The 15,530-nt window shown below is 42.8% G+C and overlaps 1 protein-coding gene across 9 annotated transcripts in view; it reads right to left on the minus strand.

Annotated features, from left to right (window-relative positions):
• The window catches only part of LOC134532619 (membralin), a 61,470-nt gene that overhangs the window by 11,978 nt on the left and 33,962 nt on the right, over positions 1-15,530 (minus strand). For all 9 annotated transcript variants that reach the window (XM_063369209.1, XM_063369206.1, XM_063369203.1 and 6 more), the window contains exons 11-13: positions 12,603-12,686; positions 8,048-8,180; positions 3,318-3,417 (exon numbers count right to left, since the gene is read on the minus strand). In XM_063369209.1, the coding sequence (XP_063225279.1) occupies positions 3,318-3,417; positions 8,048-8,180; positions 12,603-12,686 (317 nt within the window). The remainder of the gene's footprint in view (positions 1-3,317; positions 3,418-8,047; positions 8,181-12,602; positions 12,687-15,530) is intronic.

Raw genomic sequence — 15,530 nt, forward strand, 5'->3', positions numbered from 1 at the left:
CGCCGCGCACGCGCAGTCCCGCCCCACGCGGCTCTCCGCGGTTCCGCCCTCAGGCCACGCGTGTCACGACCTGCCAGGGAAGCCTAAGACGTCCATCAAGTTCTGTCCCTGCCCGAACACGCCCGAATATTCACCTTCGGCCAACCTCGGGTTCATTTATTACAGGGACGTCGGAACGTTTTCATGAGTGGGGGGCGCGAAAAGATGTATCACACTTACCTCAGTCCTAGAGCGGGGGGGGGGGGGGGGGGGGGGGGGTCCGGTAAAATTTGGAATTTTAGATGCAAAATTGTGCTATTTAATGAGTTTCCGAACAAAAATATTAAATATACCATTCCAAGAATTTGATGACGTAGTATGTATTAAATACTTCTCTGACAGTAGATGTAGTACAATTTAAATTAAAATACCATCTAGGAATTTGCAATCATTTTACAGTATATTGACAATCATAAATTTGATTTTCTAATCAATGTGGTCACCAATGCAACGTTTGTAACTACTGGTTGAGAAAAATACTACTAGGACCAAACATTTATTCTGGGAAAAAGAGGGGGGCGAAATGCTACTCTCGCCCCCCCCCCCCCATGCATAAAAGCACGGGGGCGACTCGCCCCTGCTGCCCCCCCTGTTCCGACGTCCCTGTATTTATATATATTTTAATGTAGCTATACTAACCTAACTAACCGTCCACAGTGTTTTAAAGTGTTTTAATGTAAGCTAACCTAACCGACCACTTTTAATATTTGAATTCATTTTTCCCGCGAAAAAAAAATCAAACAAATCCCGAGGTCGGCCGAAGGTGAATGAATATTCGGGCGTGTTCGGGCAGGGACAGAGCTTGATGTACATCTTAGGCTTCTCGGCAACAATGGACCTGCCACGGGTGGGTTATTTGTTTATCGCATTTCATTACTAACCGAAAAATAAATTTAAAAAAAAAAATACCGCGCGGTGTATGTGTTGCGGTGCAGAACGATTATTTCTGGTCGGAAAAACAGAGACGCCAGTAAAACAGTGCGGAGGCGAGGTTGTTTGCTCGGGCTAATTAATTCGAGAGCAGACGGTAGCGCAGACACGGCATGTCCTAACTAGCAGCGCTTCGCTTGGACCAGTCGCCAGCTGTGCTCGTAGCCTGGTAGCCCGTCTTCGAGGTCTCTCGGCCCTACGTGCCCGTGAATAGCCACGCGAGGCATTAAGAGCAATACAATCTCTAGCGATGTTTTTTTTTCCTTTAGCTGGAAAACCTGTATTGTTTTATCAAAATATTTTCTTGTAAAACTACGTTTTTTTTTTTAATAATTTATGTTAAGTAAACAAATTTTATTTAGCAATATTTTAGTGGAATATACACCTAAAAGAAAAAATTGATAAAAAATATCTTACAAATTTTTTTTTCAGTTCTAAATAAATTAATAAAATTTTCCGTTAGATTAATATACTCAATAGAGTTGTTGAAATTGTCTCTCATTATAAATTCAGGTATGAAAAACAAAATAGCTTTTATTTAGCCAGAAAAAATCTCTTTAGCACCAAATAACGAATGTTGGGTAAATGATTCAGAGCGCTGACGGCAGGGAGTTACGTGCGCTTCGAGACTCGCTGGCTGAGTAGCGGCGGGCGACATCTCTGCGGTCTGCGGCGAGCGTGAATACCAGGGGTATAATAACAAGGACAGGGAGGAGATGAGGGCTTCTGGATGGCAAACACGAGCAGCTGACGAGGCAGGAGGTGGGGTAGGGGGGGGGAAAGCGATTGCCAACAGCGGAAGAAACAAAACGAAACTGAAAAAACCTAAACGGGGAGGTGGATTGGGATAAAGAATAAAAGGGTGGGGGGAGGGGTAAAACAATAAGAACCCACCCAGCTCCCCCCCCACAGGAACACGACAGCCCAGAGATGAAAAAATATGTCCCAATAAAGCTTTGAGCGATGATGTAAGTGGCGTGTGGGTTGGGGGAGGGAGAGGGGGGGGGGGGTTTGTCCCCGTCAGGGGCACTCGTTCCCCCGGAGTCGGGGGGGGGGGGGCAGCGGCCACGTGACTGGCTATAGACGTCACGAGCAGTCCGTGGTCTGAGCAGAGCACGTGTATCAGGGCTACCAACCACCAGCCACTGTCACTCCAGCGAGTCACATGCTGGACTTGTCATTCCTTCGACAGTTACCTGCAGACTATAGGCTACCGCTCACGACGTCCACAGGCTGTACTGCACTTTGCACACATATTAAAACCTAAGGTACAACATCCATAAGTTTGGATGATATGAACGATTATTTATTAGCAACAGCCCTCAAACTGCCAGTAATGCCAACCACGAGGGTCAACATAATCAAGTAGGTACATACATGGTCACATGGCTATGTGAATGCAATGAACTATATACATTCCAATAAACTATCCATGCACTTATTACTTGTTACAAACCAACACTAAAACCACCAATGAACAACAAGGTTTAGTGATAAAGGGGTTGCAGTCTGCATCATCCAGAGTCCTATCACATGCCACAGCAAAGGGTTCCATTTCAAATTAAATTTCCATTTAGAAATGTTACTATACAATTTTAAATAATAACTCACACACACTGACACCCACCATGTAGCATAAATTCACCAATTCAGGAGGAAAAATGTGTGTACGCAGGCATTATTTATTTACACTACAATAAGTATATGGTATGGTGGGAAATCAAACAGCATAGATCTGAAATGGTTAGTTTCTAGATTACAGCATTTTGTGTGTTCATCATGCTGCTTTATTGCTTATAACTATGCAGGATTGAGATCAACTTTTCTAAAATAAATCCATCCTGTGTAATTGCAAGTAAATCAACTTGGGAATCACCCAAAATGGGAGTCAACCCATCAAAATGGGAGTAAATTCGTAAAAGTACTTCATGTCTGGACTCCTGATGGAAGTCTAATGTCTGAAGCCCTCTTTTCTTGTGATTGCAACCTACTCAGAATGAAATTATGTTTCTGAACAGCCTTACCTTCTTGTTTCAGGCAGGCTTGCAGTTATGATTAGAGCATTTTGTTTTGTTTCAGGTGAGTAGATGCAAAGGTAATATTCATTTTAGGGCTCGAGGCCCTGTAGTTGAGGAAGAGAATGGAATTTAAACACTTACCATTCTAAATAATTACAGAAAATAACATCAAAAATTATGATTACATAGCAACTTTCATCTTTGTGACTGTGGAATTTTTGATGTGTAACATCAATCAGGATTCAAGTGTTACATTAACTACAGTAGTATGGGACTCTTGATGAACAGTGACTCGTGAAGCAAGTATATTGGCTGAGACGGGACACTCACCTGGATGAACAGCCAGGAGGTGATGAGCGCCAGGCCACTGTACTGGCCGTTGAACCTGTAGTGGTACGCGTAGAACGAGAAGTGGTAGAGGTAGAAGAACCTGCGACAACAAAACTGCAAGTTACTTACTACCCAGGCTACAGGAGCACCAACGATCTTCTATGACCGCTTTCAAAAATCAAAAAGGCATTTCTTACTTCGCTCTTCAAACAACTGTGCGGCCAGCTTCGCTATGGCCAAAAGACTTGAGAGACGTTAACGGCAGCTCCCCTAGTTGAGTTAGTTTGTTTGGCACGTAAGCACCGAGGGAAACAACCTTTTAGTTATTTTAAGGTAAAGTTGGCAGCCTGGTTATTATCACGTTAAGTTTATAGTGCATTTTTAGTATAAATTGTTTTAAGATATTTAGTTAATTTTAGTGTAACACATATTTCACGTGAGGCCTAAAATACGTGGACAAGTATGAACTAGTAAATGCGCCAATACAAGCTGCTTGCACGTCTCCGCCGCCAGACGCGCTAGAAGAGAGGGGTGAAGAGTGACGTAGTGACGTAGTGACGTAGTGACGTAGTGACGTAGTGACGAGTACGACGAGGTATTCGCGAGCACCCAGCTGACTGGTGAGGACGTATGTGTGTTCGCTGGCCGCAAGGGAGTGACGGCTTAACTTAGATAACATTACGTAATGGTTACGTATTTGAAATGCACGAGTCGAGAGTACCGGACGGGGATTCGGTGAGCAGAATAGTGCGTGGGCGAACAAGTGCGTGTGCGCCCGAACCAGCGAGTCCACAAGCCTGGATCGCCGAAATTCCCGTTTTTGGCACTGGGTCGGGAGACGTCCAGTCATCGGCTCCATCCCCTAAGCTCTCGCATTCCCGTGGGCGGAGTCAGCTGCTACGTTGCATGGCGTCCCAGTTTGACGGTACGAGTGTTGCGACTTCATGCCAATTGGTCGCGCGATGGGGACCGCCCGAAAACTTGAATTAAGCGATGTCGAAAGTGAAGTTCGTTGGCCAGTAGAACTACTTTAAGTAAAAGAAGAAAACATGCCCCTGAAGGAAAATTAAGCGGTGCCACGGCGCGCGGACTACTAGTAGAACCAGGTCAAATCATTTAAATATTATTGTATTTTGTATACATAGATATGTACATCACACGTAAGTTCTGAATAATATGTGAACAGGTTTGGTATTGCCTACTAGTACTTTAATTACAGCACGAGTTTCTGAAATGCAATACTATTTCGTTACTCTCGCGAAAGTCCAACCAACGCTTGGGATAAAAGATGACTATTTTATCCGGCGGTCCTGTTTTTTGTACCCTCGTTAACAATCTGTACGGATTTTCTAAGAAACTCATTTCCAGAGAAGTTAATAAATAAATGTAAAACACGTTTGGGACATGTCGCTGCTAGGACACGCCCGGCCCGGGAGAAGACCACAGCCTCCGGAGGACGGCGAGTCTCTGGGCGGTTCTCGGAGCTGCCAGAGACCTCCGTGGGTGAGGACAGTCTGAAGACGTGCGCATTTAGTGGAACAACTGCGGAGATGAGCATTACACTGTTATAAAATTCAGAGCCAATTATATAATGATTAGTGCAGTTGGTAAAAATGCCTACAATAAATTGGTAATTCCTCACGAAGAACCCTGCGACCCCTAGTTCGTTACAATATTACGTGCGAGCAATTCACTGTGATTAGACTTGGTGAACATTAACTATAAATTTTGTTTGAAAAAAAAACACTTAGATTGTATTACCTTGCAGTTGTTTCTTTAACGAAACTTACACCGAATAAATAATAGACCGTGACTTTATACTTTCGCTAGTATGGGGGGATAAGATACTTGATGGCACTGCACTGTGAGCTCCCTCGGGCTGTCTGTCACTCGCGAATGCCGGACCAGCGACCCACGATGGGGCGCGCGGGGCTCTTTATCCGGCGGCGGACAATGCGGCGAAGGAAGAAGGATTTGCGACTTAAGGAACATCAGGCGGCGGCTGTTTGGCTCGGCGCGGGCAACGCGGGCAACGCTTCCATTAGACGTGGGGCAGAGGCCGGGGGCGAGGGTCGCCACGGGAGACTAATGCGGTACCCCTGTCAGCGCCATCGCGCACTCTCCGCCGGCCTCCCCGCGGAGCGCTGAGTGCGCACTCTGCCCGCCCCACCACACACCCACGCCCGCCTGCTGCTGCTACAGGGGGGAGGGGGGAACACACAGAGACTCGAGACCCACACGCACTGAAAATAATAACAAGGCTAAGACAGGCTTCCTCGGACATGCTATCCGGGCACCGTGATTACCTGAAGGCGACCTGCATCGTCCCTAGTCGCTTCACCTGCTGATACGTGAACATGTCGTTACTTGTTACACGCCAACACGCACTCGGAGCACCCGATCTCTCTCCTCCCCCCCCCCCCCCCCCCCCAGCCGTCTTACTGACACATCTACCTATAAGCTGTCACCTCTAACTATCTTTCCACACCACCTGTTTTGTCGGTAGTTAACGCCTGGTGGTGACGAACTAGTAAAGGCCCCAGTTGTCGAGGGGACACGTTTTGGGATGAACAGTCCTCAACCGAAACATAAACAATAGAGCGACCTTTAACATCTTAAAGTTTTTTTTGGCTAGTGGTCATTAACTTTTGTTGGTTAGCCCTTTATTTATAATCCACATTTTGTAATTCAATTGTGTTAGAATCAAGGACTCAGGAAAGCAGGCTGTTTAAATTTTGTATATGCAGAGAAGCCCTCTTGAAGTTTCTAAGTTTCTGCATATTTGTTGAAAAATATTTATAGAGACCTTTTTTAACATTGACGTCTAGGAAAGGAGTGGTTAAATTCAGAGGCAATAAGTAATTGTTGATTAGTATATATTGCCGACCACATGACTATTAATGTAAATTATTTGTATTAATCTCATTGTTTTTTTTTTCTGGTCTTGTTAACAGTCATAAGCTGATGCCGAGAGCAGTTCTGTTATTAAAGAATTATTCAGGTTATGAATAAGAACAAAAACAATGTGAAATGATGTTAGTTGTTTAGTGTGCCAGTTATATTTGACACTTATTGTGAATAAAATTGCTTGCTATGTTAAATATCATTCTAAAATGAAAAACTATCTTCTTGTTGGTTCTCAAAAAGGGAAGGGGGTGGGGACAAGTATGATACACTGTACAGAATACTGCATGCAGCCAAATACCAAATGTCCACTCACGCAGACTTGTTAGCGCCACTGAGGCTGAGACAACTCGAAGGAACACAGAGGCCACAACTAATGATTCAGGATTGGTGGAGAGGAGGAGAGAGTGACTTCACCACGAAGGCAGCAGGAGGTAATGACTTAACACAGACAGAGGAGGGAGTGACATGCTATGTTTATTATGTTTATTATTGCTCCTTAATATATTTTGTTATGCTTGGTTAGCTTCGGGGGGGGGGGGGGGGATATAATTATCTTCAAACCACATTTACCTCTTTTTCACCCCTTAGGGGTTGAATTTCACAAAATATAAACATTTTTCGTTAGTAGTTTTCTTATGTTTCTTATTGGTACCCAAAATCATTTATTATGCTTAATTAAATTTTGAGATATAATTATTAATCTTAAAACCATACATACCCTTTTTTCACCCTTTTAGGAGTGAAATTCTTAAATTATATACAGTTTAGTTCTTTAATTAGCCAAAGACCTTTCTAATAAAAAAATAACTCATCAAAATCCATAAAGTTTCCAAATGATGCTCAAATAAAACATGTAACAATTTAAAAAAATATATTTTTGAGTTCTCATTAATGTAAATAGTAAATTCAATAATTTTTTTCATTGTTTCATACAAAGTATAAACTTTTTACCTCAAACAGTTTTATTAATTGTATCGATTGATTGATTATAAGATGTATAAAAAATTAGTTTTAATAATATTTTTTGCATGCTATATTTAGTCTATTTAGTGTTATGACTATTTGTATGGTTATTAGGTTTGGAGTTTAGACTGTAAGCTGTCAAGCTGCATAAACCAGGTGGTATTTAAGCTGTTTACGATTTTTAAGTTCTGTGACGTTAATATACACTGCAAGTGCTTTTAAATGTCACAAATACCTCGTCCCTTTTTTTTTGTTTTACATCAAATTTTTTATAATTTCACTTGTTGCATATTTAACAAATGTTTTAAATGTTTCATAATTAGTTGTAATTTTTTTAATAAAATGTATTCTACTTTTTTTTATTTTTAAGTTACAATTTTATTTTACTACTTCACCGTCTCTAAAGTCCCAAACAAGTTCTCACTAGTTCCAAGACATACTTTCATGGTACGTTGTTTAGTTACTTGTTCAAGTAAGGAAGAGGTTGCAGTCAGGGGCGTAGCCGGATGGGGGGGGGGGGGGGGTTAGGGGTTCAACCCCCCCCCCCTTATCACCAAATCTTTAATTAATTTATTATTCATCACTAAAACAAATTTCATATTAAATTAATAAAATTTTTACCATTACAATATTTTAATTTAAGAACCGAAAACTGCTAAAATAGCACTATTTTACACCTTAAAATTAAAATTTTCCCGGGGGAGGACCCCCGGGCCCCCCCCCCCCCCCTTTAATACGGGGGGGGCACGCTTCTTAACACCCCCCCCCCCTACACAAATCCTGGCTACGCCACTGGTTGCAGTTGACCCAACACGACTGACTGCAATCGCCGGCAGATGGCGAGCGCGAAGTGCACTCACCGCAGCCAGTGGCGCTTGGTGACCGGCGTGTGGCAGCAGATGGCGTCGTACTGGTCGGCGATCCACACGATCAGGATGATGTAGAAGGCAGTGGATGTGTCGTTGAAGAACTCCGACATGATGGCCTCCATGCCTGCAAATGGCTCACTCTCTCACTCACTCCACTCACACTCATCCACAACCACATTTTACAATTGACATTACAAAAACTGACCGCATCAGGAAACACGCAACATGACAAACGTTCTTTTAAGTGTCTGAAAATAATCTGATATTAGTTTGGTCATATTTGTTAATAATTAAATTAATTTCCTCTTTCTGACCTCTTGCTGTAGATAACAAGTGTAAACCTCACAGCCGTATAAGGGGGGGGGGGGGGGGTTGGCAAATGAGTGGGGGGGCATGGGAGAAGGAGGTGGCCCGGTTGAGTTGCGAAATATTTTTTATGCTGGGTTCACCCCAATACTAGGGCAAAAATTACAATTCTATTGCTAAAGAAATTTCACTGAAAACCTTACAAGTTATGCAATTTTTCCAGATCATGATTACAGTTATGGCCACAGTAAATTTTAGTATTTAGATATTTATTTTTAAGTGTGAGGGTTTAACTAATTGTACATTAATTAATGGGGAGGAAGCTCGGACCTTGGTTTGTCTCGACACCTGGAGCATACGGGCGATCCATGGCCTGATCCAACAGCTAAGATGGCTGTGTCTGGCGTGATCCATATGGTCTGTCTCACGCCTCGACTGCAGTGTAGATTAATGGCGGCCTCTGTTGCCAGACTGATACCACCCGGCTTAATATTTAAAATCTTATTTTGTATATTATAATCGATACATCTAAAAAGTTTCGATATTTCGATTTTACTATTGTTACACAAAAAAAGTCTTTTGGCAGTATTATTAAAGTCAAATACATTAAGAGAAAAAAATATATATGAATTCTAAACACCAATTATTATTTCACAGAAGAAACTAGTTGTATCAGTCACTCACTATTAGCAACACTACATTTCATTAGTTATGTACTATTGTCAAATAGAGCCTCAAATTTGTATATAATAAAATAAAAATATTAAGGAAAAATACTGTTGAAATCAAGATGGCATCTTCCAGTTAAGTTTTCTTAAAAGTAAGAATTGAATATTTCTATCAGATGATGCTCTTGATGAAATTAAAGAACAATAATATTTCCAAAATTCTCAATTCAAATATACCTTTTTAATAGTAATTTTTTTGTAAATGTTAAAAATGTTGGGTTGTATCACAAAGTTGTGTCTGCAAGGCGTAGATCTGGCAACAGCGCCGGGAGGCTCCCGGCACGACGGCGCCCGCTGCTGGCGGCAGTAGGCCAACTCGCCTAGACGCAGGCTTCTTGCCGAGCGCCCCGCTACAGCCAATGTAATTTGCGGTGAGCAGTTTAGCCGGGACCGAATGTGGCGAAGTCACTCCCACCCCCTACCCGCCCCGCCGAGCATTATTCACTTCTCGGGGCGGGGAGAGCTGGGGAGAGTGGCAGATGCATTATTCATGGCGCGTCGCGTCAGACGCCGTTTTCACACCCGCCTGAACCACTATTAAAATGCACTGCCCGCCGACGCCACGTTTTAATTAATTGCAAATTGCGCGGGCGGCGGGCGTGGCGCCAGCGTAAACACGCCTTCGTGGATTGGAGGTTGGGGGGGGGGGGGGGGGGGAAGGCGGAGCATCAGCGCTGTTGGCGAGTTAGTAGAGGAAACAAGTCGGTTCGGGTACAGAGGCTGCCAGCACTCAGACGAACAGCTGGTAGCAGATCACCGGGGTTGCAAGGGTCACATAGCCAGTGTAGGATGTGAGGCTCTGAGGACGAAGCAACAGCCGCCGAGAGAACAGGCCAATGGCTGACGTGAGAGACGAAGGCAAGGGCAGGTGGAAATGCACCTCTCCGGCACTTGATTAAATCAGTTCGAGTGAGAGGGGAGGTGGTTGGTCAACACACATGGCGCGGTGTTTATTTAGACCTCGGCGGTTGGCCACACTGGCGCGCTGCTCCACCTGGAGGCTGGAGGCCCCTCCCCCCACTACGGCAGTCTTTCCCCCGGCTTGTCCACATGTCTCCGGCTAAGTTGGTTACCCGCGCCCCGCCAATATTCCCAGCGTGTAATTTGATTCTCCCCAATCCTCGCCCCAGAGGAGTGTTGCTCATGGAGTCCGGTGGAAGCTATGCCAGCTGCGAGGGCGCTCTCTGGGTGGCATCTCGGATCACATTAACCCCCTCTCAGTCCCCTGCGGGTCGAGACAGGCTCAGTGGCATCACTTGTGCATTGCCCACGAGGACCTCTATCAGCAGTCACTACAAGCTAAGGTATTTACTAAAAAAAAATTGGTTGTCTGTAAAGTCTGTTTACGGACGATAGTTTAACGTGACAACGTCATAACAAAACATTGATGAAATGATTGCATACTTTTATGAATAAAATTGAATCATTTTTATTGAATTATCACTATTTTGTATGGATACAAAGAAGGAGAGAAATGAAATCTACAATTTAATTGATACATTTACTTTTATTTGCACTCATTAATTCAAATATGTTTATGACTTTAACGAATATATTATTATAACTATAACTTTTATACATGTTTGCTATTTAACTTCTTCCAATCTGTGTTATTCTGTTAAGGATAGGACGATGATAGGAAAAGTAGGAAACGAATGGGAGTGTTTCAAGTTTAATGTGCCTCGAAAAAGTCAAACCAATGGTTATTCCAATCGAGTGGAAGAGAGATAGATGCGGCGCAAGCGTACAATGAGAGTAACGGAACAATGTGCGTAACGGGACAATAAGTCATCCTTTTTCGTGCATGCAGCCGGAGTTCATCGATTTATTAGACGTTGTCACGTCTAAAGATAGTGCTCTACAATGACAGTTAGTTGCACGGGATTTAAGAAAATTCCCTTTATAATGAACTTCAATGAGTCATATGTTTGTAGACTTTAATAAAGCTTACATGTTTTAGAGGTAATCGAAGTTTTAATAAAAGAAACTGGATGTAGATGTAATTGCTGATATTATATAGTTTGAGGTATGTGTATGTAATCATTTTTAAGGAACGGCAAATAATGGTACAATTTTGTATATCACATTTTAAGTTGGAAATATTTAGATAAGTGTTTTGATTAAAGTAAAGCTGTGATATATATCAAAGGACTAGAAATTTTACTGAGAATTCTTTCTCTCTGGAAAGATAATATGCCTCAGGTTAAGTATAGTAAAAACTGTTATATTTCTGATAATTTACTCTATGCAATTTGTGTGGTCCAGCAATTCGGAGGCTTATGAGGTTCAAGACTATATTCATTGAACCAGAGAAAATCTGCATTTGTTTAAATTTTAAGAAACATAAGTTCAAAATAAATCAACATTTACGTTTAGCACTTTTCTCGCTCGTTATTAAAAAACTATGTCTGGTGTTGCATCTACCCAGTAAAGCAAAATTATAAACTGCCTTACATACTCAATTTTATGTCATGGTGGAAAAGTTCAACAGGACCCAAGTAGGAGCACCTTGCCAAGGTTGGGGCTGAAAATTAACAATATTAAGATCAACACATCTAATCATACAGGATGAGGCTTGTAAAAACCTTAGATTAGACCCAAACTAAATGAAAACAATGTTTTACCTGAAAGCTAATTCAACTATATTTCAGGAAGGTGATTTTGTGTGGCTATACAACCTGCATCAATTGACGTGGGAAGGCCATCTGAAGTACTGTAAAGACTAAATAATTATGTGGTCTACCTTGTCCATAAAGGAAAGAGGGGACGAATGAAAGTCATACATTTGGACCAATTGAGGGAATACGCCGGGAGAGGTGTGTTACCTGCTCGGGACGAACAGATTTAAGTGGGGGGGGGGGGGGGGGGCACTGTTACACCGTGGCTACCGATGAGGCTGACCAGACAGCCGATGCAACATACATACATTCCCCCCCCCCTTTTCTTTTTTGACCCATCGCTCTTAGCCTAGGCCCTTCCGCCCTGGGGCCCCCATAGGCATGGATGAGGATCACGCCGCATACGCAACCAGGAAGGGTGTTAGAGCTTTTGGCTATACACAGAGGCTGAGGCTACCCATCCCAGAATATGTACCACCTTCGGCCCCCTACCCCACTCGGCTAACCAGAAAAATGGATGCTCCGACGCACCAGCCTACAAGTAGCGCGCGCCGGTCTCCTACCAGCACGGTAAAGCGATTAGCACGGCGCCTTTCTTTACATCCCCCGAAGGTTCCGCATGTTTCCGAATACTCGTCTGCATGAAGTGGCGTAACTAGGACGCCATTTTTCTCAGAGCTTCGAGTGTTAAGTCGGGGATTCTGTTGGCATGTCACTTCGCAGGGCTACGAAACCAGTCGTGACTTCAGGTTCCAGTCTCAACCTTTTTGCGGGCGGCAGATGGAGCCTTGCCACAAATTGGTTATTTAAAATAAATATTCGGTATGACATCTGTTGTCAGCTTTAAGCTGATGACTTCATGAAGAGCAGTGGGGGTGAGCAGAGTGCACTCACCGACTAGCGCCAAGATGACGGTGAGCAGTGGTGCGGCGGGGAAGCTGATGGCCAAGTTGTACTCCAGCATCTGCAGCAGGTCCACTGCAACACAACACGACACGACACTCTCACTATCAATTTCGATTTCAATCTCACTGGAAAGGGCAGCTCTCTCTACAATCAAGCGTACTGCATTCCTGTTCACTGCAACACTTCCCTACCATTCCCAAGTGTTGTACTCCAGCATCTGCAACACGACACTCTCACTCTCACTGGACAGGGTAGCTCGTTTCCTCTACATCTAGCCACAACCCTTCTGCTACAATCAAGAATACTGCACTCTTGCTTATTGCAACACTTTCCTACCATTCCCGAATGTTGTCTGCGCGTCCAGAAGGTTAGGTCGCCATGTTGGATTAACTTTTTTTTTGCTAGAGTGTGCTTGTCAGTCGTCATATTGCTTCTCTTGTTATCTGCAATACACTAGTGTCAATCACCAGATAATAAAAACCATGTAGTCCACCATACTGTCATATACCTTGGCTTGGCCGCTAAGTTCATATTAAAAAATCGCTATAAGAATCGAAAGACATCCTAAAAATTTTCAAAAATTACCTAATAATAGATTTATTGATGTGATCTTTTTTTATAATTTTTAAAGAATTTCAAAATGGCAGCCAAGATAACCGACAATATGGTACATTAGTTGACAATCTGGTAATTGAGACTAGTGTGGCCTAGCAGGTAAACCGTAAACCAATATGGCGATCGACACTAGCAGACAAGTAAATCCAACATGGCTAAATCTAATCTGGCTGCCGTGACGTCATAATGGCGGGAATTATATAATCCCCGGTAGTAGTTAGCCACTGAGTGTAGTTATTTATAAAACGATGCTATGTTTATTATTATTTTTCAAGTACATTCACTGGGAATTGAACCCAGTACACCCGGTATACCTGAAGTAAATGTTTTTATTTAAATAATTATTATTTTAACATTTTGATATTTCATAATTATTTTAGAATTTTTTTTTTTACTAATATTATATTAAATTACACTCTAGAGGCTCGAACCATGGAAAATGAACTCGATAGAATACGAAATACCTTACATTTAAATATGTTTCCATTTTATTTCATTAATGAAATATATATTTTTTTAGTTTATATTTAGTACGTGGTTGTCAGCAGTAGTGATCCAAATATCAGTAGTGATCAGGGTCAAAAGGTCAAGGATAACCCAAAGACTTTAAAAAAAAATTCATTCTGGGGGACATTTGCCCCCGCTAAGTTTTCTGAGGGGGCAAATGATATTTTCCCCTCACAATAGAGAAATAGTGTGACTTTTTAAATATTTTCGTGTCATTTTTGAGGAAAAATTTGGGAAATTTAGACACCAAAATCCAAGATGGCGGTCGGTCATTGACCCCATTCTCAAACCTCAGCCTGAAGCCTGTCCCAGACTCGGCCAAACCCTACTACTTTTATAAGTATTGTCATATTTGTATTAGATTTTTGCTCAATTTTTATATATTTTTTTTCAAGCCAGCATAATCCTAGATATTGACGGATATCATGCACAGGTGGTTCAGCAATAAGGCCCCGCAGCCTGTGACGTCACGCTACTGATGTCCACGGCTAGCAAACAGGCTCGGTGATCGATCACATGGCTCGCGTCCTCCGCACAATATCATCACAAAAATAACTTCGCGATCTGCTGTCGAGCGCGCGGCAAGCCACGTGACGCCACGGCGATGACGTCACAAGACGTGGGCCTGCTCTGTTAGGCTCCTTCCACACGGGAGACTTGTCTGCCGACGACTTGTCGCCCGACGACTGTAGTCACTGGAGACTACGGAAAACTAGTGGCAGACAAGTCGCCAGATATATCACAGGCGAATTTAGTATAATATTAGAGGCAGGATACAGCTTAAAGGATAATCGCTGTATAGACATTTGTGTGTTTTTATTGCTAATTAGTCAATCAAAATATAATACTATATCAATAAATTGGCCGAAATTGTTCATGCATAACGCAATAAGTAAAACTACTTATCTGGACTCTTATCTATTCTTAGGTATCTAGGTCGAATAGATAGGCTAATATTGTTGTTTTTATGTTAATCTGCTGATGAAATGTCCCATAATGTGGGACGTTGCCAAATTTCTTGAATAAACTTCTCAGTATCAAAAAACACTTCACTGGACGCCATCGCAGACAAGTCTACCGTGTGACAGCAACAATGCTACTGAATGCCCCTGCAGTCGCTCGCGAGCAGGGTTACCAGACACTGATAATATAAAAGGAGGACATTCATCTCGCAAAAGGAAGACATTTCACTAAAAAGGAGGACAATATATTTTCTTAAAAAGCCATGAATTAATTACAATGGAGTACGATAATTTACAATGTTTTGGCATTTAATACAGTTTCAGTATAAAGAATCAAACAAACTACGCATATACAGCATATTAAAACCACGTGCTTCTGCATGTGCTGCTACCTGTCAAGCTGTCATTGAACTACTTACTAGTGGGGTGACTCTGCGGACAGCGCATTAGTGCGCACCGCGCGCTTTACTCAGAGTGTAACTGCTGGAATTATCTCACTTTATAAAAAAGCCGGACATTTTGGAGCATTAAGGAAAATCCGGCCGGACGCAAAAAAAATACATAAAAAGGAGGACATGTCCTCCTTTTGCCGGACGTCTGGTAACCCTACTCGCGAGTCTTCTGTCACTCGGCGACAGCAGGTACCCGGCGACTGATATGCTGTCTCCCGGCGACACGGTGGCGACAGTCTACCGTGTGAACACTACCAATGCTGCGTATGTAACTGCTGTCGCCGGGCGACAAGTCGCCGGCAGACAAGTCTCCCGTGTGAAAGGAGCCTTAATCTTCGAGATTACTGCGGTGATCTGTTTTTGTGATCTGCGTTGGATTG

Source organism: Bacillus rossius, chromosome 6 (genome assembly GCF_032445375.1).
Source record: "Bacillus rossius redtenbacheri isolate Brsri chromosome 6, Brsri_v3, whole genome shotgun sequence".
Lineage (NCBI taxonomy): Eukaryota > Metazoa > Arthropoda > Insecta > Phasmatodea > Bacillidae > Bacillus > Bacillus rossius.